This window comes from Telmatherina bonti (genome assembly GCF_933228915.1).
Source record: "Telmatherina bonti genome assembly, chromosome: 22".
NCBI classification, from domain to species: domain Eukaryota; kingdom Metazoa; phylum Chordata; class Actinopteri; order Atheriniformes; family Telmatherinidae; genus Telmatherina; species Telmatherina bonti.
Window position 1 is genome coordinate 31,409,232 of NC_136631.1, and position 25,014 is coordinate 31,434,245.

At 40.2% G+C, this 25,014-nt stretch overlaps 1 protein-coding gene across 2 annotated transcripts in view; it reads right to left on the minus strand.

The window, feature by feature from the left end:
* klc1a (kinesin light chain 1a) overlaps positions 1 to 25,014 on the minus strand; it is a 51,972-nt gene that overhangs the window by 20,937 nt on the left and 6,021 nt on the right. For both annotated transcript variants that reach the window (XM_079262058.1, XM_079262059.1), the window contains exons 2-12: positions 23,653 to 23,920; positions 21,568 to 21,798; positions 20,665 to 20,743; positions 13,471 to 13,699; positions 12,625 to 12,712; positions 10,150 to 10,251; positions 3,747 to 3,920; positions 3,539 to 3,638; positions 3,315 to 3,367; positions 2,064 to 2,131; positions 1,847 to 1,955 (exon numbers count right to left, since the gene is read on the minus strand). In XM_079262058.1, coding sequence (XP_079118184.1) covers positions 1,847 to 1,955; positions 2,064 to 2,131; positions 3,315 to 3,367; positions 3,539 to 3,638; positions 3,747 to 3,920; positions 10,150 to 10,251; positions 12,625 to 12,712; positions 13,471 to 13,699; positions 20,665 to 20,743; positions 21,568 to 21,798; positions 23,653 to 23,919 — 1,500 coding nt within the window. In that variant the 5' untranslated portion in view covers position 23,920. The remainder of the gene's footprint in view (positions 1 to 1,846; positions 1,956 to 2,063; positions 2,132 to 3,314; positions 3,368 to 3,538; positions 3,639 to 3,746; positions 3,921 to 10,149; positions 10,252 to 12,624; positions 12,713 to 13,470; positions 13,700 to 20,664; positions 20,744 to 21,567; positions 21,799 to 23,652; positions 23,921 to 25,014) is intronic.

Below are 25,014 nucleotides of genomic sequence, written 5' to 3' on the forward strand. Positions count from 1 at the left end.
CCGTAGTCGGTCAGAGACTCTAGAAGACTCTGCCCCTCCATGTCCGAGCTGCCCCCACTGTGGAGCGCTTTAAGTCTCGTCTAAAGGCTTTTAACACGGTGTGAGTTGTGTGGTCCTCAGTGTCTTTTATTTGGTTTATTTTTCTTTTTAGTTATTTTATTGGGCATTTGTTTATTTTTTTCTTGTTATTATTTTAACAACATTATTATTTCATTTAATTTTGAGACATTCGACTCTGTGCAGCACTTCGGCGACGTTCTGTTTTTAAACTGTGCTTTATAAACAAAGTGGACTGAAATGATTTCAGTCCTGAAGGAAAAGATGCAATCCAGCCGGTCTCATCTGAAACCTTCTGGCTACTTGTCCCATCCCGAGTGACAACTACGTCCTGAGAGGCTTTTACGTTGCCAAGGAGGAATTTCAGTCAACTCCTCTTTGTCTAGTTGTTTTCAGCCAGTTTGAGGTCATGCTGCAGCATTACACTGGGATTTATGTTCTAAAACCTTTATTTAAGTTATTAAATAATGGTTGTGTGTTTTAGATAATTATCCTGCTTCAAACCCAACTGTGGTTAATTTAACATCCCGAAATGAGAAGAATTCATGGTTTTGTTGATAAAAGCAGCATAACATCACTAGACCATCATACTACCACCTCAATGTTTCACTGTCAGCTTTTTCTGTAAGCTGTTTTCTCCAGGCGTCACAAGACACACACCTACCTAAAAGTTCCACTTTTGTCTCGCAGGTCCATGGACTATTTTCCCAAAAAGTCTTCAGGATCATCAGTGGGTTTTTATTTTACTTCTTTTAAGATCTCCTGGATGGTTGTTGATTTGTAATCATTTGTAAACCGATCATTTGTAAATCATGACTCAGCTGTTGTTTGCTGAAGTCCTAAAGCCCTTAGAAAAGACTTAGAAAAAAAGGATGGTTTGGATATCTTCTTTCCCTTAATAAATAAAGTTACTTCTTGTATTTAATTTGAACTAAATTAACTAAAACATTCATTCATTCATTTTCCTAACCGCTTAATCTAATTCAGGGTCGCATTTAACTATGAAAATGCAGAAAAACAAGTATCTGTAAGGAGGCGCATTTTACAGCAGTTTGCACAGCTAAAACCAGCAGGCAGCTTTTAAAAATTGAATTTTTTCACATAATTAAATTCAAAATGAATCTTTTCATGGTTTGGATGGAACATTAAGAACAATATGACATAATTAAAGGTGGACTGATGATCCGTTTACACCACAGCGTGGTCCGTTTCCTGTAGCGCTGCCCGAGCGCTGAATTATTCACAAAGACCGACAGTGGAACGGTCATGTTGCCAAAGTCCTCTTCTTACTGAGTTACCCATGTTTTCTTTTTATCTTTATCAGATCAAACTGACATAATGAGGACATGAGACTTCATCCTCGTTTATAAAGTCGAAGCTCCGGGGAAAAATTTCCTCCGATTGTCAAGCCAATTTTCTCTAGTTTCTTCTTTAAACATCCTTAAAAGATCCCATTTAATGCAGGATTTTACAGGTATTTACATCAAAATGTGCCGCTCCAGTCAGAACTGCAGGAATCCAGTTTGTATCATAAACACACGATACTGAACGAAGATTTATGGCGTTAAATCCTGAGAGGAAATCCTCATTTTATATACAGAGGTGAAGGGTTTATCACTGCTTTTTGTTTCTCATCTTAGCGGGAGATCACATTATGTCTGACACACACATACTAAATGATCTTTTTCTCTCATTTTAGACCAGGCGGCACATTTTCGGCCTCCTAAACTGATCAGCTATCAGCTGCTATCTGCATACATTCCTGTTACGGATCAGCCAGAGAACACACCTGCTTTCTGGAGCGCATGGCTGCTTCCTCCAGAGTCTCTGCAGCCTCGAACTTTCCCTGCCGCTTGTAGAGGGCTCCCAGGTTCTTCAGGGTGGTGGTCACCGTGGGGCTAAAAAGACAAGACCAAAATGTTGCTCAAACTTATGATTGACTACATCTGAATACATTTTCTGTCACTTCTTTTTATCGTTTGCTGTTGAGAGGGACATGAGCTGACCTGTCGACTTTACAGGCTTTGTACCAGCCTCCATATTCTCCAAATGGTGAGCTGTCCTTCGGCTTTCCCTGGGAGAGAAGGCATCAGTTTACACAACAATCCTTTATGAAACACATGTTCCCGTCAAGCCGAAGCAGGAAAGAATGAAAGGGATCCAGGAAATAATCCCAACTACATGGAAATGAAGATATTTCTGTACGACTACACTGCTGGCATTCTTTCCTCTTTACAGGTGTCAAACTCCAGTCCTGCAGGTTTTTGTTGTCTCCCTGCTCCAACACACCTGACTGAAATACATAAACAGGTTGACAAGAAGCTGCTGGATCCATTTGGTTTGAATCAGCTGTGTTGGTAGAAACAACAAAAACCTGCTGGAGTTTGACACCCCTGCATGAAGTCTGGCGGGAAAAAGTGTGGACTTCCTTTATCAGAGATGGGTGGTCATTACAGAGCATTTACCTGCTAGTAAAGCAAGTCTTTACTTTCTGCTTCCTCTGTTCAGTATGTGTCACTAAGACTACGTTCACACTACAGGCTGAAGTGACTTCAATCCGCTGTTTGAACCCCTACGCGACCTGGAACCGATCTTTTCTTAACCGTCTGAACGACACAGATCTGATATTTTCTGATGCGACCCAGACTGCTTGGATTTGTGGTCCTGAATCCGATATGTATCTGATCTTTTGCCATGAGACTTCAGTCTGAACGGTCAGGTCGCATTAATCCGACACGCGACAAACGTCATTATTCTGCGTTTGTTGTTTATGAACTCTTTATCGGTAAATGCGCTCAAATCACTCTCCTACCAATCCTGACTGCGACTCAAACGTTTCTCTCTACAGTCGTCGCTGCCACAGCTCCACAAAACTTTTCCTTTCCTCTTCCGTCTCCTTAAAATGAACAAATTCACAACGTTGTGGCTACGGTTGGACAAAACCTTTAAAATAGCAAATGCTCTGCTGTCGTCCATATTTACTTCTGCAAACACAAAGACGTCCCATGCACGCTCGCTGCACGTCGCCGTGTCTTCTACGCATGCGGGATGCTTCTGGTGCGCATGAGGTTCATACAGGAGATCACATACAAGTCATATTTGATGGGAAATGTGAACGGACTTTCAAAAAATTCGGATTTCACAAAAACATCCGATATGAGCAGCGAGCCCTGCAGTCTGAACGGAGCCTAAGAGTGTTTTTGGGAACCTATTAGGCGTCAGATGAACTGAAAGCATCCACAGCTGCATGCGCTCACCTTGCTTTGTTCCTCCCTCTCCTCAGCGTGCATCCAGATCGGTTTGTTCTCATCTGAGAAGAAATGCCAAAACTCAGACAACAGCAGGAGTTTGGGGGTGTGACTGAAAGGTCATTTCTGGTCAGAAGTGTGTATTTCACCAACAGGAAAGCAGCAGTCTGGCCATTTTAACCTTCACATGAAAGGAGACAGAGGATTGGTGTATGCATGCGAGTCTTTGTTACCGTCGACAGAGCCGAACTCCCTCTCGTGAGCCCTGGTGAGGATTTCTTTGTACAAAGTCTCAGCTTGCTTAAACTTGCCCTGCTTCAGGTAACAGGATGCCTGCAGAACACAAACCAACCGTCACAATCAGCATCACACAGGAGCTGCAGAAGCAGGTTTTCCAGGCTGGGACAGCTTTGTTTTCTCTCGCTCAGCGTCGTCTCTCACCAGGTTGTTCTTCGTTTTGGCCACATTGGGGTCATCGGGGCCCAGTTTGGTCTGGTAGATTTCCAGTGCTCTCATGTAGTAGTACTCCACCTCCTCGTACTTGCTCTGGTTCTGACACAGCAGCGCCAGGTTGTTCAGCTGTTTGGCCACATCTGGGTGGTCCTTGCCCAAAACCTGAGACAGAAGTCAGACAGAAAACGATGTAAAACATCAGCAAGGAGTTTCAGACATCTCGTCACAACCTTAGCCTTGGTGAGAAGTCGATATTCAGACAAGTTCTGGTGAGATGATACTCACATGACATGCCAGCATTGTGAGCAAGTCTTTGGTAAATGTTTATTGTATAACACAGCGACAGCACTGCTACTATATAAGATAAGATAAAATAAAATAAGATAAGACTTTATCTCACAGTGGAGAAATTCCCTGTTACATAGGCTCTCAGAAACAAGGAGGGTGCGAATAGTAATGAAAGGTGCAAACAAAGTAGATAGTGCAAATAAGTAGTAAATAATAATAATAAAAATAAAAATATAACTAAAATCCACTACGAGTTAAAAAAAAAAATCTAAAGAACAAGCAAAACGAGCAAAATACTATATAGAATGCACATTAAAGATGTGATATACAATATATATATAAAATATAATATATATATTTATATATAAGATGTATACATCTGTCTATACATACGAGATATATACATCTGCATCTGCACTATTTATACAGTGGAGTTGTACAGTCTAACAGCTGTGGGTATGAAGGACCTGCGGTAGCGCTCCTTCCTGCACTGAGGGTGTGTAAGTCGCACACTTAAGGAGCTGCTCAGCTCCTCTACAGTCTGGTGCAGTGGGTGAGAGCTGTTGTCCATGATGGATGTGAGTTTGGCCAACACCCTTCTCTCACCCACCTCCTCTACAGAGTCCAGTGGGCAGCCCAGGACAGAGCTGGCCCTCCTGACCAGCTTAAGTCTCTTCCTGTCCCGATCTGTGCTGCCCGGGGCCCAGCAGACTTCGGCGTAGTGGATAGCAGAGACTACTACAGAGTCATAAAATGTCCTGAGCAGAGGTCTGCAGACTCCGAAGGACCTCAGTCTCCTCAGAAGATGGAGGCGACTCTGGCCCTTCTTATACAGGGCATCAGTGTTGTGAGACCAGTCCAGTTTATTGTTGAGGTGAACACCCAGGTACTTAAAACTGTCCACTACCTCAATGTCCTCCCCCTGGATGTTCACCAGTAGGTGTGGTAATGTCCTCCTCCTGAAGTCGACCACCATCTCCTTCGTCTTACTGGTGTTCAGGCACAGGTGGTTGCGCTCACACCAGTTCACAAAGTCCATGATGACCGACCGGTACTCAAGTTCGTTTCCCTCGTTTCCCTCCAACACCCGTCCCAGTATATATGTTTTCTACGATATATACTAGGGCTGAGACGATATGCTTTTATCCAGATTCGATTAGATTCCGATTATTTGGTTGCAGATTTAATTTACCTCAACTTTATTTATAAAACCCTTTAAAACAACCAAAGCTCGGACAAAGTGCTGAACAGCAGCCAAAAATGACTAAATAAATTAATTACACAATAAAACAATAGACCGTACAAGGAATTAAAAAAAATAAAAATAAAATAAAATTTAAAAAAAAGTAAATAAAACCAATGAAATCTAAATAAAACCAAAATATAGCACACTGACCAGAAGCAGACTCACACTGAGTTAAAAGCCAAGGAATAAAAATGGGTCTTAAGGTCTAATTGTTCAGGTAAAAGGTACAAAACTTCTTCTTTTTTTTTGTCAGTGTTCTTGATTTCAATTAGGAAAAAAACAACACAGTAGCTAAATCATTCTGCGGGTATAATGGCCAAGAAGACACGTAAAAAGATCAATAAAAACAATAAAAAATGACAAAAACTTTATAATGAATTATTTTTATTTGAAAAAAAAATTATATATATATATATATATATATATATAAAAAATAAGTTCTCTATGATGTGATTTAAATCTTTATGGCTAACTGAACAACTTTGACGAAGAGGACGGAGAGGTCTGCCATGAGGCTGGTTGCTGATGTTGGGTTTATACCACGTGGACACAATCCTTAAAATAATAGTAGAAATGAAATCTGAAGCTGCTGCTTTCTGGACTTCGTGCAGGTGATTTAATCCAGAAAGGCTGAACTTGTGTCGCAGTGAGACTTCTGGCTCGTCGGAGAAAAGCAGCAAAACACTAAACTGCAGTAATCACAGAATTTAATTGCTTCTCTTCTGCACCGAGGCAGCGGAGAAGGAATCTTTAAACGTGAATGTTTGCATCAAAGTGGATGCGACAGCAGTGTAAGCTCTTCCTGCATGCTGAGAAGGCTTAAAGGCATCGCCGCTGAGTGTGGCGAGCATGAAAGAAATGCTGAAGGATCATTAAACTGCGTGACTAAACCGAGAAAGCTGCAGGGAGTTTCGTCTGATAGACCAGCAGAGACGAAGGTGAAGATGCAGAGTAGTGTGGAAACGTTCAGGAAACAATAAGAAAAGAGCTTCTTGGCCTGTTTGCTCTCTGGAAAAGGAAGGACGACCCAGAGAGAAAAGGTGTCACGTTAAGCTTAAATCTGGAAACATCGTGCCGTCTGTTCTCTGGGGGAACTTTGTGGTTTCATTTCACAGCACTGTAAGGGTGCGAACGCTGCCTCCCTTCTTGCTGAAAACACACAGCATCTCCTGTGATCATCACCAACTATCAGAGGAAAGTTTACCAGAGTGTTCAGTCAGTCCTCCTCCCTGCTGCGTAACACATCTAACAGCTTCAGGAATCAGGCTTTGTGGCATGGATCCATAACGGGAATTATCCTTTTTTTTTTCTTTTTTTTTTTACTGTGAATAAATTGTCAGTAAAGCTTAAAAACATGAAAATGTTTTTAAAAAGTTTTTAAAATGCTTCATCGGATTAAAGGGTTAGAAGAACAAACGAACGAACGAATAAAATCAGTTCAGGTCCCCCAAAATCTTCAAATCTCTCTTCAGGGTTGCTGGTTTCTGAAGAGCTGAATTGAAGCTCGGTGGGCGGTTCCTACCATTGCCGTCTTGGCAGGGGCATGCACATTGTCTCGCCCGGAAAATACAAATATGGGCAAAGAAGTGGAGCTGAGGGGGGGGCTGTGAGTGTCATGGTGGATGATTGACATCGAGCGAACTCGGAGCTTTCTGTAGCTAAGAGCTAACCCGGAGATAACAGGAGCTAACCAGCTAACGGAGGTAAGGTGACACCAAGTCACGTTTACCGGCTAAAAACACCAGTTGTTCCATGTTCTTCTTACTTAAAGCGGGAGATCGGGTACCTGTCAATCAAAAGGACACGCCCCTGAATATGCAGAACTTCAAGATTAAATTACTTTTAAACGGGCAAGTTAGAAAAAAATTCACTCCCCCCACAGTTGTCATGAAGGTAAACCTGACCTGTTAAACCGAAAATGGATTTTTGAACCAGGCCGTAAACGTGTTTATGTCTGCCGTAAACGTGTTTATGTCTGCTGTTAATGTTTATTTCTGCTGTGAAGTTGGCCTTTTTAACATGTGAGTCTATGGGGACTTGCTCTGTTTTGCAGCCCCCAGGGGATGAAGGGGGAACTGCAGTTTTATGCACTTGGCTTCACTTTTAACCGGTGGAGGCTCTGTTCATCTTTCATTTATGGTCTATGGTGGAAACATTATGAAAGTACGGACAACAGTGTTCCAGCAGCCGAATGCACCTTGACACAAAGCTCAAATCATCTCCAACTGCTTTCTCCAACGTGACAACTGTACGCCGCTGTACTCCAACGACTTCCACGGTCACCAGATCCAGGTGCTACAGAGCAGCTTTGGGATGTGGGAGAACAGGAGACACATGGATGTGCAGCCAATAAATATGCAGCAACTGTTGTCGTGCTTGCATGCTATCATGTCACATGGAGCGAAAGCTCTGCAGAACATTTCCAACATCTATGGCACAGGAATTAAGGTAGTTGTGAAGGAAAAAAGGATCTAAGCAGATACTTTTTCTCCATGATTGATTTGATATTTTTGCATCTATCTGCCCTGAAAAAGAACAATAATACTTAAAACCACTTTATTTCATCTTCTGGAAACAGCCACAACATGAAGTTATTCCTTAAAAGTGCTTTGACACATCTGTAATGTGCTTCTATTGTTAAACAAAGAAAGCAAAACATCGTGAGAAACATCTCAGAGGAAAGGTGATTCCACTTCATTCAGCATTACGTTGACATTTCTTCGATCACACAAAATACCAAACACGGCTCTCTGAGCAGCTGCATTCTTGTGCTACGCACCAAAATCAGTGGAAACTTGATTTTCCTGAGCTGCTACATAACCATCCTGCTGATTCAGCAACTCTGCTGCAGTCACACTGCAGTGAAAGTGTTCCTGCGAGTGCAGGAAGACTCAGCGGCAAGTCGTGCAGCTTAACTGAGGGCTTCAACTGACGTCTCTTTCTGAGCAGCGAGAGAAGCAGCGAGGCGGAGGATTTGTTTGAAAGCAAAAACCGAGAGCAGACAGCAAGAAATTTATTCTGCACTTTGAGCTTTGCTGGAGCATAAAACAAGATGTGAAACTGAAAACACTTTGGATACATAGACTCATAATTCCCGTTTCTGAACACCAAGGTTAAGTCGGACAGGACATGTTCACACAATGGAATGTAATATCCATGTTGTATCGACATAAAAAATCATTTATTAATATAAAATCAATTTTATTTAAATAGATCATTTATATAAATTAAATTCTATTTCAATAAATCATCATTTATTTCTATAAAAATTTTTATTTAAATAACTCATTTATTTCTATAGAATAAATGTTATCTAAATAAATCATAGTTTATATAAAATAGATGTTATCTAAATAAATCATCATTTATATAAAATGTATTTTATTCAAATAAATAATTCATTTAGATAAAATAAAGTTCATCTGAATAAATCATTTCATTTAAAATAAATTTAATTGAAATAATTCATAATTTATTTACATTAAATTTTATTTAAATTTATAATGAATTATATAAAATAAATTTGTTTTCATTCAGTTTTTTTTTATAAAATAAATTTTATCAAAATAAATCTTTATTTATATAAATATATTTTATTTAAATATATCATTTTTAGGATGAAAATGTTTTATTTAAATAAATCATTTATATAAATAGATGATTTATATATAAAAATGTATATAATCTATTTATATTTTATTTAAATGATCAATGTAAGTTCTTCAGTGTAAAAGCTGACACGAGTCTGCAGATTTTACATCTCGTAAAGCCATTTCCCAGGTTTGTTCCCATTTGCGTCTCATGTTGCCAGAGAAAAAGCTGAGAGCAAATCCACCAGCAACCCCCTGCAAACCTTTGTTTCCAGAAAGTCACCCCCCATAAGGCCATGAGAGGTTTTCCTAACAGTAAAACGTACATCTACACAGACCAACAGATGGCATGCCTGGGATGTTCCAAACAACCAACACTTGAGCCGTCTTCATGTATAAACTCTGGATGATGTTCATATAGAAAGGTCCAAAGCTGGACCTTTATTGACGAGATAAGGACAGACTGGCCTGGTTAGAAGCATCCTGCTGGAGATGATGAGGCCATTTGACATTCAAGCCTAGACTGATGCGTCGGCTTGCTGTGTGTAAGCACACACTCGTGCATGGCTCAGCAGTGGATTAAAAACAGTGTCTTTGTTTATTTTTCGCTGATGAAGCAAAAGTGCTATGTGAAAGAGGATAGCGGTGCCGTGAGGGAGATGGGTGAAGAAATTTACTGTTAATCGTCTTCAGAATTACTGCAAACTGTGAGAGGTTCATCCATCACAGTTATTCCAGTAAAGATGCACCATGGTCCAACGTAACGTTAGAAAGGAAAAAGAAAACATCTGTTTAAAGTTGTTCAGGATGCTGTGCAACTTGGTCATTTCTCTCCAAGCCAGTTTGTAATGTAAAAACAACATTTTGCAGAAGCTCAACCCTTTTTATCCCAGTCACCATCCAGACATTTTGTTCACAGGATTGTCCCCGTTGTTAGATAATGAGACTAAGATCATGTAGAAGGAATCTTTCAGTAAATGTGGCATCGTAAAGGACAAGCTAAACTAGAAATGAAGCAGAAAGTTTTGTTTTTTATTTACAAAAATGGGATAAATATCAAGAGCCATTATCGCGGCTCTACCACAGAGATCAAACACTACAGTGGATGGGATATAAATGCCTGTAGATCGCATGAAGAGTAAGCTATCCATCGTAAACACCACCGTTCCTGAGAAACTGTGGAGGATATGAGCGATATCTCTCCAGGCGATGGACTTCTAGCAGAGTTTTAAGGGTTAATTATTGAACTCTATCCGTCTGGACCCACCTTTTCTCTGATCTCCAGCGCTCTCTTGCACAGAGGCTCTGCTTCCTTGTACTTCCCCCTCTTCCCATAGAGGACCGCCAAGTTGTTGAGGGTGGCAGCAACCTAACAGGGACACAATGACATGAATTATCCAAAAACGTTTTACAGACCTCAATCATCTTCTCCTGTGTTTAATAGTGCAAATGGAAGACTCCGTCACCGCAGTAAGGTCACTGATTTAGTGAGTCATTGAGGTGAGAAAAACAATGTGCAGAAACAGGAAGTGATTGTGGTGGGCTGTAATTTGATCCAAATCAGCTGAATGGTGGATCTGCAGGAGGACAAACTCTGCAGAGCTCCCTACAGGTTCCATCTGATTCACACCATATTCTGGTGAACAGAGAGGGGAGGAGGAAAGAAGGAAGGACGACACATTCAGGACGAGGAGGCAACAACATAAGTTCGGGATAAGAGAATGAGCTTGCTTCAGTCTTACTTTAAAATATCTTTGAACTCCTTTGTGTCCTCACAAACACCCCAAAATGATGAAATATCGCCACATTGAACTTCAAAATATCAAGAAAAGAACGTCATTTAATTATCCAATGAATAAATACAGTTTCACAAACTGAGCTAGAAGTAAAATCCCAAAGTAGACGAGGCTCTGACTGAGATCAGACAGGCAGCTTCTCTCAGACGTCTCAGGAACTGGACTCATCCCGGAGAAACTCAAAGCCTGGATGCCTCACATTCCTGGCCGGTGCGTACAGTCAGGGTCCTTTCGTGTCTGCTAGCAGACGTGCTTTTTCCCTAAATCTTCCAGTTATTCTGGCCGAAGCAGAGAGGAGGAGTGCCTCTTCAACAGCTTAGCGAGTCTTTATTAAAACGTATTAAACTTTGATAAAGAGATGAAGAGACAGGCAGGTAGATGAAGAGGAAACAAAACAAAGCTGTAAATCAGATTCAGATCAAATCAGATTTTTTTTTCCAAATAATGAATCACTAGAAAAAAAAATCCCGTCCAGATCAGAGCCTGAGCGGAAGATGCGAGAGGAGGGCTAACCTCAGTTTCTTTAGAGTGATGAGGGTCCAAACAGTGGAGACATAGGCCTGCTGGGGTTAACACAGTTAGTTGACCCGTTTATACACCCACAAACATGTGAGACGGCGTCTGCATCAGCGATTCACATCCACGCTGCTCATCACAGCCTTTGTCAAAGTTAAAATGTGTATTCAGTCTTCTTTTTATTGTCGTGTTGTGTTAAATATGATGCTGGTAAATATGGAAACAAACAAAAGCTTTTGTGTTTTTCTTATCCTGTCACTTCCATCATGTATTAAGTTTTACTGATGAACTTTATTTTATTTCTGCAGAGAAGAAATGTTGTTTAGACACTTTTCTAACAAACAATCGGTCTGATATGACAAGACTGAAAAACAGCAGCTGCATAAAATGAGAAAGTGAAACAAAACATATTTAATGAAATTTCAAATTCACAACTTTTACTTAATTCTTATTTTAGAAAAAAAAGGCAAAATTATTCTGTTGTTTGTGTTTGTAAGAAGCAGAAACAAAGATGCGATGATATTTTCTTGTTAGTTTTATTGATTATTGAGGGAAAACCAGGACACCATTAAAGCTAAAAAAAAAAAAAAAGCCGAATACCAGAGGATGGAGGATACCAGGAGCATGAGAACAAAAAAAAAAAAAAACTTATTTAACAAGTAAAAGGATTTATTCTGCCTTTATACATTACCTGGTAGCTGATGTGAGTCAGTAACAGACTCTCTTAGATTTAAAATAACGTTACAATTTTTTATTCTTTTTTTTTTTTTTCAGTTGAAAGAATATCTGTAATAAATTTAAAAAACAGAATTTTTTTGATCAAATTAAAATTTCTTATACTTGTTTTATTAAAATTACTTTAAAATAAAATTTCCTGGATCAAATTTTCTAAAAAAAAAATTTTTTGTCTTGAAATAAAGCTTTTGAAATTTCCTTTCAATTTAATAATCTTCCATTTTAAATAAAAAAAATAAGAAAAAACACTAAAATAAAAACAAAACTAAACTAAATTAAATTAAATTAAATTAAATTAAATTATTAACAGCACTAGTGAAAAGTATGGTACACCATATTTTCCCTGAGCAATGTTTTATTCAAACTGGAATTAAACCTTTTAATGTGTTACTGAGCAGCGGTTGTGGTGCTGACCTTTTTTTTTTTTTTTTTTTTTTATGTAAATGGAGTTTTATGCTGAGCCGCTGCTACCTTTGTTGCTAAATTTTAAAGAATCCTTATTTTTCCTACAATCAACATGTTTCCCAAAGTGCTCACGATACCTTTTGAAACAACAATATCTGCAGATTTTTTTTACATCTTCTGAATTTAATACCTATCTTTCCTTGTATCAGGAAGGACGTCTGTATGAACAGAATGATAACAACAATGACAGAATATTTTCTAACCGTTCAGGGCAACAGAGCTGTACTTACAGCTGGGTGGTCTCTGCCAAGAGTCTTTTCTCTGATGGCCAGAGCATCATTCAGCAGGTTAGCCGCCTCCTTGTATTTGTTCTGATCCCTGACAGACAGAAGCAAAAAGACTCAGACCAAGATGGACTGAAAGACAAACAGGAGTCATAAACTATGCCAACAATTTAAACGAGCAGTCCATTATTTTTAGCTGACATGGTTAAAATATTTTCTGCTGCAGTTTCCACAGACAACGCACCAAGCAGCCGACAACAGACTTAATTCCTTCAGGTTGGAGCAAAAAAAAAACTCTGGAGTGAGATTTATACATGTAAAACACAAAATAACAGCCTTGTGAAATATTTGTCCAGTTCTTCTTTTCTTTTGGTCTTCCTGGGCAGAAAGATGAACGCTTGTCTGGTCCTTCTGCTGTACTGTAAATTACTGCTTGTGTCAGGCGTGTTTGGCTTCGTCTGACATGGAGGCACCAAGCTCTCATTGCGACACCAGTCACACAGTACATGCCAGAGGTTTTAGAGGGCATGCCACGGCGTTGTAAGGGTGACAAAAGGCTAAAAGCGCCATCACGATCACATGCCTCTGTCTCGTTTCAAGAAAAGGCAGATTTGTACAACGTCTGTATCTATTGCACACCTCTAACAGGAATTCCTGGGAAGGCTTGAAAAACAGCCACAGTACCAAAAGAAGAAACATGTTTCACGTTATTAATTATAAATAAACTTAATTATGTTAAATGTACCCTTTAGGCTGTACCATGATGGTTCGAATAGACTACCTTCTTAGGATCAATACAAGCATAAATAAGCCCAGTTAATCAATGATTCATTGCAGACCAGTATGGATTACCTGTAAACCAGTGCTAGGATATTAAGCATGGTGGCTACATCCGGATGGTCATGGCCGGAGGTCTTCTCCAGGTCTTCCAGGGCCTGTTTGCAGAGGGGCACAGCCACCTCGTACCTGCCCTGGGAGGCGTACTGGATCACCAGGTTGTGGAGGGTCCTCAGACGCGCTGGGATCTCATAGCCACCCTGCTGGGCCGCCGCAGCTGCAGCGCTGCCGTGAGCCGGTTGGACTGAACAAGTAAAAATAGAAAGCAGAATATGTTCAATAATTATTATAGATCCATTTATGCATTGTATCATTGTTATTGAAAGCATTCAAACAGGAACGATTTATAGAAAATAAACATATTTGACCTCTGTAGACTGTATTCTCTGTCCAAATACTAAATCAGTCTACACAGGACAAGAAATCATTTATAAATCAAAATGACAAATTTCCAATTAAAGAAAACAAAGTCTGAAATATTTCCAATATATGCTTGGAAAATAATGTAGTGTTTTGATTACATGCTGCAGATTTAACATCAGCAAATTCATCGACAGGAAGAGGTTAAAAACTCTGAATTCATTCATGCTGCTCCTCTACATACCACAGGAAGACATGGAAACAGAGCTTTTAAGGTGGATTCATTACCTGTAAATGGTATTTGTGCTTTCTCACTCTTTAGATATTAAGTTAGAAAAGAAATGGACAAAAATATGAGATATCAAACATAGGAGGGCTTTTACAGTAAATGGGTCAATGCTGACACAGCAAATATATTGTCCATCTGTCCCAGTTTGCCCTGCAAGCACATGAAAAATTACCCCATTAACCCACAGCTTATTGGCAGCCTGCGCTTCCAGTACGAGGGCAATACTTAAGATATGTATAATGTTTCTCTGTCCATGTGTGAGCAAGTATCCAGGAATGTTTAAACAAAAGCAAAAGTCAAGGAGAGACCCTAAAAGGGCTTCTTTTTAAAAGCATTCAGTTCTACAGCTCACAGTGAAAGAGCCAGTGTGGATAAACAGCATCGCCAACACAGACCACAGAAAAGTCTCCCGACACAAAGAACAAGCAGTAGACCGTCTCCGTCTGCACTCATCACAGGAACAAGTCAACAGCACAACAGAGTCATTGAGTTCACTGTACTCCAACGGCCTTCACAGTCACCAGATCCCAGCCCAACACAGCAGTTTTGGGATGTCGTGGAATGGGAGATTCTCATCATGATGTGGTGGAACGGGAGATTCTCATCATGATGTGGTGGAACGGGAGATTCTCATCATGATGTGGTGGAACGGGAGATTCTCATCAGGATGAGGTGGAACGGGAGATTCTCATCATGATGAGGTGGAACGGGAGATTCTCATCATGATGTGGTGGAACGGGAGATTCTCATCATGATGTGGTGGAACGGGAGATTCTCATCATGATGTGGTGGAACGGGAGATTCTAATCATGATGTGGTGGAACGGGAGATTCTCATCATGATGTGGTGGAATGGGAGATTCTCATCATGATGTGGTGGAACGGGAGATTCTCATCATGATGTGGTGGAACGAGAGATTCTCATGGTGATGTGGTGGAACGGGAGATTCTCATCATGATGAGGTGGAACGGGAGATTCTCATCATGATGTGGTGGAATGGGAGATTCTCATCATGATGTGGTGGAACGGGAGATTCTCATCATGATGTGGTGGAACGAGAGATTCTCATGGTGATGTGGTGGAACGGGAGATTCTCATCATGATGAGGTGGAACGGGAGATTCTCATCAGGATGTGGTGGAACGGGAGATTCTCATCATGATGAGGTGGAATGGGAGATTCTCATCAGGATGTGGTGGAACGGGAGATTCTCATCAGGATGAGGTGGAACGGGAGATTCTCATCAGGATGAGGTGGAACGGGAGATTCTCATCAGGATGAGGTGGAACGGGAGATTCTCATCATGATGTGGTGGAACGAGAGATTCTCATGGTGATGAGGTGGAACGGGAGATTCTCATCAGGATGAGGTGGAACGGGAGATTCTCATCATGATGTGGTGGAACGGGAGATTCTCATGGTGATGAGGTGGAACGGGAGATTCTCATGGTGATGAGGTGGAACGGGAGATTCTCATGGTGATGAGGTGGAACGGGAGATTCTCATGGTGATGAGGTGGAACGGGAGATTCTCATGGTGATGAGGTGGAACGGGAGATTCTCATCATGATGTGGTGGAACGGGAGATTCTCATGGTGATGAGGTGGAACGGGAGATTCTCATGGTGATGAGGTGGAACGGGAGATTCTCATGGTGATGAGGTGGAACGGGAGATTCTCATGGTGATGAGGTGGAACGGGAGATTCTCATGGTGATGAGGTGGAACGGGAGATTCTCATCGTGATGAGGTGGAACGGGAGATTCTCATGGTGATGAGGTGGAACGGGAGATTCTCATCGTGATGAGGTGAAACGGGAGATTCTCATCATGATGAGGTGGAACGGGAGATTCTCATCAGGATGAGGTGGAACGGGAGATTCTCATCATGATGTGGTGGAACGAGAGATTCTCATGGTGATGAGGTGGAACGGGAGATTCTCATCAGGATGAGGTGGAACGGGAGATTCTCATCATGATGTGGTGGAACGGGAGATTCTCATGGTGATGAGGTGGAACGGGAGATTCTCATGGTGATGAGGTGGAACGGGAGATTCTCATGGTGATGAGGTGGAACGGGAGATTCTCATGGTGATGAGGTGGAACGGGAGATTCTCATGGTGATGAGGTGGAACGGGAGATTCTCATCATGATGTGGTGGAACGGGAGATTCTCATGGTGATGAGGTGGAACGGGAGATTCTCATGGTGATGAGGTGGAACGGGAGATTCTCATGGTGATGAGGTGGAACGGGAGATTCTCATGGTGATGAGGTGGAACGGGAGATTCTCATCGTGATGAGGTGGAACGGGAGATTCTCATGGTGATGAGGTGGAACGGGAGATTCTCATCGTGATGAGGTGAAACGGGAGATTCTCATCATGATGAGGTGGAACGGGAGATTCTCATCAGGATGAGGTGGAACGGGAGATTCTCATCATGATGTGGTGGAACGAGAGATTCTCATGGTGATGAGGTGGAACGGGAGATTCTCATCAGGATGAGGTGGAACGGGAGATTCTCATCATGATGTGGTGGAACGGGAGATTCTCATGGTGATGAGGTGGAACGGGAGATTCTCATGGTGATGAGGTGGAACGGGAGATTCTCATGGTGATGAGGTGGAACGGGAGATTCTCATGGTGATGAGGTGGAACGGGAGATTCTCATGGTGATGAGGTGGAACGGGAGATTCTCATCATGATGTGGTGGAACGGGAGATTCTCATGGTGATGAGGTGGAACGGGAGATTCTCATGGTGATGAGGTGGAACGGGAGATTCTCATGGTGATGAGGTGGAACGGGAGATTCTCATGGTGATGAGGTGGAACGGGAGATTCTCATCGTGATGAGGTGGAACGGGAGATTCTCATGGTGATGAGGTGGAACGGGAGATTCTCATCGTGATGAGGTGAAACGGGAGATTCTCATCATGATGAGGTGGAACGGGAGATTCTCATCAGGATGAGGTGGAACGGGAGATTCTCATCGTGATGAGGTGAAACGGGAGATTCTCATCATGATGAGGTGGAACGGGAGATTCTCATCAGGATGAGGTGGAACGGGAGATTCTCATCGTGATGAGGTGGAACGGGAGATTCTCATCAGGATGTGGAGGAACGGGAGATTCTCATTAGGACGATGTGCAGAAACTGCTATCATGCTAGAATGCAATCATGTCAATATGGAGCAAAATCTCCAAAAAACCTTGTTGTATCTATGACACCAAAAGTGTTCTGAAGGATTAAGTGGGTCCAACTGGGCCAGTGTAGGTACCAGATCTGCTCGGGATCGTCACAGTATATGATAGGCTGGACGTTGGGTACACTGTTGTGATCAGTCTGGATGACTTACAGAAGTAGTTTTTTCAGCTAAGTGGGATTGTAGTTCTATTTCAATGGATAAATGGACAACATATACAAATAATTCCATCATTACTGATCGAAAGGGACCTATCGCAGCCTGATCATTACATCTAAAACTCCCGAGAGCAGAAAGACGGCATTTCGGAAGGCATCAAAAATATGACACAATTAAAACATAACAGTAACTTAATGTTAATGTTAGAGACTCCTGTTTAGTTCATAACTGCAATATTTAGTCACAAATTTTAGCATAAATCTTAAAATATCATTGTTTTTCTCGCTGAATTACATGGACAAGTGTATGTCTACCAGCGCAAGCTCCGCTGGTGGTGGTTTAAACACTTCTACAGTCCACGTTTTAAACACGTTTGAAATGTTTTGACAAGTCGCCATTATAAAAAAATGGATACATCTTTAGGTTCCAAAGAGGCTTTATTGGTCTGTGGAAAACATGTTTGGTTTGCCAAAGGAAATGTAAAATAAAAGACTGCAAGCAACTTATTAGATTCTCATGGAGCGCAATATGCGTGACGACCCGTTTAGCACCAGTTCCAGCAAGGTAAACCTGATAAAGTGGCCGGTAAGTTTACTAATATGACCAGGTGCAATCATCAGGATCAGGCCACTAATTTTTTGGAAGAACACATATACATTCTTAAAATAGGGCTGGGCGATTAATCGGATTTTAATCTCAATTACGATCTGGGTTTTCAACAATCATAAAAACAAAAGGATTATTTTTCTCTCTGCAGTTTCCTCTGCTGCTGTCTTCAGCTGCTAATCGAGCGTCTCTGGCAGTGCAGCGCTGTGCTGTAAACTCCTCCCACAGCCGCTTTGCTTTCATTCAGACACTGTTGCCAACTTGGAGACTCTCTCTCTAAATCTGGAGACTTTTTTTGTTAAAAGCGACAAATCTAGCAACTTTTACTGGAGTTATTAGAGACTTTTCTGGTGTTTTGGCGACTGACTTGAAGGCACATATTGTTCTGCAGTTACTGTAAGGAAGGAGCAGCGGGAGCCTCTCCCGTCCTAAAGCACTCCCAGGCGGCCAGTCTCAGTCGGTTCCGGCTGCAGGTCAATGTAGAATAACTGCAGTAGGTTGTGGAAGTTCACCTAAACATAGTTTATACCATTGTCAGTGACAACTGGCTGCATTATTTTCCTATACGTAGTTCGGTGAGTTAAACACTGTAATATCACTCCATTACGAGGCGTTACCATAGCAACTGGTTCAGATTAGCTGTCTTTTAACAGGTAAATGAGAAAAACGAGCTGTAGCCTGACAGCGGTTGTTTGGCATAAAACATACATCGGGGCCAACGTAAAATAGTTCCTAGATAAGCGGTAAAAGCGGATTAAACAACTCAGAACCGTGCACTAGACAGTTATAATGTACGATACGGAGTCTAGAACACCACGACGTGCAGCGTCAAAATAATTGTGATTATAATTTTAGTCATAATCTTAAAAGCATTAGATAAAGTATTTCATGTTTCTGACAGATTTTCACATCAAATTCATATTTCACAACAACACTTTTAGAAGCTCATTCATCAGTTTACGTTTAACAAAGTGAGCAACGTGTAAATATCTGCTCAGGAAAACTGTGTTCAAGTCTTCAGAAAACTGCAGAGCTGTCATCACCATTATCTTCATCCTCCTAACTGCAATTAACCAAAACTTCAAAAGCTTTTTAGGCAGTTTGAATAAGCTCAGGGAGGAGAGACATCTAATCTTCTCCCAGCTTCCTCAACTCACATGAAGAGCCTCAGGCGACTGCTTCACTGAGAGGATTAATGCCAGAGGGGGAGATGGTGTCTTGGTTCTCCATAAACACAGCCCATCCCTAACTCTTTCTTCACTCTGGTTTTCTATTCCGTCTTTATTTAATCTCTTATATTTAATTCTTACATAAACTTCTCTGGAAGATACATAACTTAACTGTGGTGTTTTCTTTAAAACGTTGATTTCATGCAAAGAAAAATAGGTGATGATTTCTTTAGGTTTGTATTTAACCATCATGAAATGACCTGGTTGTAATTACTGTCATCTCTGACACTTAAGCAGGAAGATGTGTGAAGGAAAACTGATGTATATTTAAGGCGTCTACATCTATTTGTCTCATTTTCACACATTTAACTCACTAAACTTTACCAACAATCTGCGCTGTACATTAACGTATCACAGTCTTCCCTTTAAAGCAGGGCGATGTAAAATCTTTCATGTCAACAAGTTCAATAAAAAATCTACAGAAACATCCGGACATTGATACGCTTACGCTGGTATTTGCTTCGCCAAAGCTACGAGACATGTCAGATCCTTCTTACTTTATATTCATGCACTTTTGACATTTAAAGAGACTCATTTTATTAAAACTCATGAAACAGGAAGTAAATCTTCAGCTTCCTTTATTTCCAACTAATTCCTCCCTACCAGCTCTGTGTTTTCAGACGGTTTCTAACTGTCTAGTTATAATTTATGGCTCCTGCTTAACACAGCACGCAAAGCGCAGCAGACAAACTGAATAAAAGCTGGTTATATATGAAGCAATGTAAAAAATGCAGTCTTATTTACTGACTGTGTCACCACTTCCCTCAGAAGTTTGTTGGACTGCTTTTTTCCTGCACATGTTGCCTGAATTGTCATTTTTATACCATCTATTGCATAAATAAACTAAATAAATTTCACACAAGTTTAGGTTTCTCAACAGTTTATCTTATTAGCCAGTTTAATATGATAAAAGTATTAAGCAGAAGTGTTGTACAACAGTCTTAGTGTACGATGTAATGGTGAGGCATTCTCTGCCCAGCCTGGACTATTCCTTTACAGTGAACAGATTAACTTTATGTTGACCTTAAATATCTAACCATCATGCAATAAAACACAAAAGTCACAAGTTGGGCATGTCTTTGCAGTAAAAGAAATAAGAAAGAAATCATGTAAAATATGAATGTGGAAAAATAGGAAAGAATAATAAGAAATAAATCTTATGATCTTTAACTTGCAGAAAAGCAATGATTACCTCCAAAGAACCAACAATCAAACATTATATGATAAACTGAACGTCTAATGAGTGGGTAGATGCATTTTATTACATGACACGCTTTAATTCTAAAGGACTCCGTTTCAAAGCCAGACTAGTGTCAGAAAATCTGAGCAAGAATAGTACAGAGCAAGCCTCATGTAAAGAGGAAGACTTACTGCCTGGAGCCTGGTCATCCTGGTCATCTGGGAAGAGATCATCCAGAGTTTCTTTGCTCGAGTCAGAATCCTTCTCTTCCTGAGACACCAAGGACGAATGAACAGGACAGAACAAAACAAAAGGAGGGAAAATTACTCCATCTTTATGACTTGAATAGTGTGTGTCTTTAACCACAGTCAAACCACCACCTCCAAATGCACATCGGCTGTGTTTGCTGTAGTTTTAGGGCTGAGCGATATGACCTCAAATCAATACATCGCAATCACGATTAATTAGCAATTATTTCAGTATCATTTCATTTTTCAGCCTCACAGCTTACTGACTGATATTTTTTTTATGACTATACAGATACTGATAAAAATAAAACAGTTTAAATACATGTTCATTTATATTTTTTTAAATCTAGATTTATAGAGAAAGTTACATTTTCTAACTATTTAAATAATTTATATAAGCGAGATTACATCGATTTTTGGTTCTGAATGGCGGTTTTGATTATCTGCCCAGCCCTAGGTATGTTTCACCTGTAGCTTAAGTTTCTGTGTTGCACACACGGAGTCAGGCTGCAAGAAAACAGCGTCACAGACGCCTATATCAACCTGTGACAGGCAACAGTTCATTACACTGTCAGAATAAAGCTTCAAAATCAGCATGAAATTACAAAGTACAGCCTGTTTGTATGTCTGTAGTCATGTCTTTATCTGACCCAGCAGAGTTTGTTGAGAGTCTGGATCCAGGAAGTCATTTACAGCACAGTAAGGATCAGATATGAGCTACATCTCATCTGAACCACCAGAAACTGAACCTGCCAGGTGTGAATACACCCTCGCTATGTCTGGCTATGTGAAAAAATGGATCACTGTGCCCTTTCCCCATTTCTAGATGTAGACCTGAGTGCTCACCGAGGGGGACAGGTCCTCATCATACTTCTTAAGCTGGTTCATGAATTCCAAGTGTTTCTTCTCCTCTTCCAGCTGGGCCACGCTCTGCTCGCTCTTCTGCAGTTTCTGCTGCGTCCCAGCTAACTCGTCTCTCAGCCACTGGTTCTCCTGGCAGAGCCGGCGTACCTGGGCGCGGAGCTTCTGCTTCTCTGACTCGACCGAGCTCAGGTGGTTCGACAGGGCCATCATCACCTGAACAAAGGCAGGGGTTTGGGGCGAATTATTCGTAAAATATGTCGTTTGATTTTCTCCAGGGTGTAACCTGCTTCTCACATGATTATTGCTGTAATAGGCTGGATATTCTCCGTCACGTTTCAGAAAATGAGTTTGATGTATACAGTAGGTTATGATGCATAATACAAGCATATTGTAAGCAGAAATAAGGCCTTAAATGACATGAACTCTTGTTTTAAGCTTAAGCTCAGAATTCCCTTATAATAGTATCAGTAACTAATAGGGCTGTGTCGATATGTTTTTGTCCTAATTCGATTCAATCCAGATTTTTTTGGGTGCCAATTCGATTTAAATTGTGATTCTCCCAATCTTTGATGTTGCTGATTTTTGTAGATTAAAAACAAAAAAGAAATGTATAAAACTTTTTTTTTTGCTCTTCATCTTTCTTGATTTTAATGAGGAAAAAAAACAACACATTAGACTGATCATCATTCTGCTGCTATAATGAGCAAGAACACAAGTAAAAAGATCAATAAAAACAATTTTTTTTTTAAAAAAAAACGATTTTTTGTTACAAAAAATTTTTTTTTTTTTTTAAAACAAAATCGATTTTGAAAATTGTGAAACAAATAAAAAAAAAAAAGTAACTAATCAAAAGTATGATTACTAAAATCTCTTTCGCTACTATGATATTTAGGATCATTTGAAGCATTTTAAATATTCTGTTCAAGACACTGTGCTGTAAAAAATACTAAAACTACCCATAAAAACAAGAAGCTTGCTAATGTAACTCTGAGGCGTTTAGATGAAAAGCGCTGCCACACCGCAGCGCACTGTGTGAGACAGAAGGCTGGGAGATATGTAATTAGATAAAGGTTTTAAAGCTCAGAGGAATTAGAGCTGTTTAAGCAGGAAAATATCACCTCACAAAAGTCATAAGCAACAAGCTGCAAGAGTGTACCTTCATTAGAGAGAGTCTGCCAGGAGATGAAAATGAGGATAAAACTCCAACATTGACTCATCAGTGACTCATCGGCATTTACCAACAGCGAAAATGTCACAAGTACTTCTTAGTTTTTAAACTTTGTCAGCAATTCTGTTTTGTTTTTTGGTTTTTTTAATATGAAATTTCCCTTCCAGACTGAAAAACGTTCTCTGTAATGTCTGCTTTCATTGGAGGACTTCTTTGTATTCACATCACCACCCACACTTCCTACAACTTTCAGTCATTTTATTATCATATTTCCTGGGTAGAGAAGCACTTTGTTTAGATTTAGAACACAAACTCTAAAGAAGACAAGCTGCAGTCATGAGCGTAGGCTTTTCCAATGCAGGTAAAAATAGCTGCTATCTGTGTGTTTCCTTATTGAAGGAATCAGCTCTTCAGCAGTTCTTATGCTCCACCGACAGCTCACATCTGGAGCAGATTCAGACTCACAGCAGGTGATGAATTATTCAGACTTTGCATGCACCTGTGCTCAAGCTGTCCACTTATGATAATTGTTATTTACATTCAGTAAAATGCACTCATCTGTCATAATAAATGTCTTTAATAGAGCTGCAGATCTTTCTAAATGTTTAACCTGCATAAAAAATGGATTGCTTCATATATTTGTCTCTGTTCTGAAAGCTTCTGCTGCCTCCACCCTTCATCCATCAGCGTTTTACAGGACTATAAACATGTAGTTCAGGTCCTATCACTGAGATTTCTCCAGCATGCTTTGAACATAACCACTTCTTACAACATATCTATACCTATATTTAAATAAAGATGTGCATCAAACAGATCTGCAGCTTAATGGTTAATCAGTCCCTTCCTCCTCCAAGCCATCAGCATGTTGCATCTATCTTATACAGCGGTTTGATGCCTACCTGAGCCTCGCTCAGTCCTAGTTCCAGCATCTCCAGGGACTTGCGGATCATGTGCGACTTCTCCTCCACCAGGACGCCCTCCTCCTCCTGCTTCAGGCAGCGCAGCGTGCCCAGCAGGCCATCCAGAATGGAGTGGTGCTCTTGCTTCAGGGCCTCCAGCCCCTGGATCACCTGCTTTGTCCGGGAGATGATTTCATCCTGGGACAGTTTCTCCCCCGGGTCCTCCTCCTCCTTCACACACACCATGGTGGACATGTCCTCACGCATCCTGCACAGTTTAACGGGAACAAAAAGGAAATAAAACTGTCAACTCTGCATATTTTTGTTCCACTTGCATACCATTAAAAATACTGTATGAAGCAAATTTACCCTTTTATATCTTCACTAAACCTTAAAATAAAATCAATATTGTATTGTATATATTGTACAAAAACAAGCAAAAGTAGCTCATCATGTAAAAACCCAGAGGTGTTAACACAAGTATTAACTTGTCCTGCAATCGTCATACTTTAGACCCAAAAGGAACCTACATGTTTGGCAAATTTAGCATACTCACACTCAGCATAAAGATGGCACAGACGTCATCCTACCAACCTTTCAGGTCTGATAGAGACACACAGTCGTTTATTACCCTGCTAGTAATTCACCTCCTTTTAATCAATACCTGCCCGAAGGTGGGAAACAACAGTGAATCAAATAAAGCCAATGTGTGTCTGACTGGATGCTTCTTAGCTCAGCTGTCTGGGTGGTTCAGGACGAAGGAAATGATTAATATTCATGTTTCCTTCTCTGGTTCAACTCGATGTGCCTTTGAGCAGAACACAAACTACACAAATTAGCTCAGAATAAATTAAGCAATTTCTTTTTTTAAATAATAATTTAAAGCTAAACTTGGTTCTCTTTCATTTTAATCCATTTTTAATTATTTTTTAACACATTTGCTGATATTTTAAAGGTGGAGTGTATAAGATTTTCAATATTTTCAAAATAAATTAACTAATAAAATAACTACAATCATAATTAGATAATTTTTTGAACATGTAGGTTCCAGTCTGTTTATATTTGATGCGTTATTAAATTACAAGTTTAATTAATGACAAAAAGCAAATTTTTTTTTTACTGGTAGGCAAACATTTAAGAAGGGTCTTCATCATTAATTAAACTTGTAATTTAATAACGCATCAAATATGGACAGACTTGAACCTACATGTTTAAAAAAAACCTAATTAAAAATCTAATCTAAAAAAAAAATCTAATTATGATTGTAGTTATTTTTTTAGTTAATTTATTTGGAAAATATTCAAAATCTTACATACTCCACCTTTAAGGGAAAAATTCTGAAACAAGTCGTACATTTCAGAT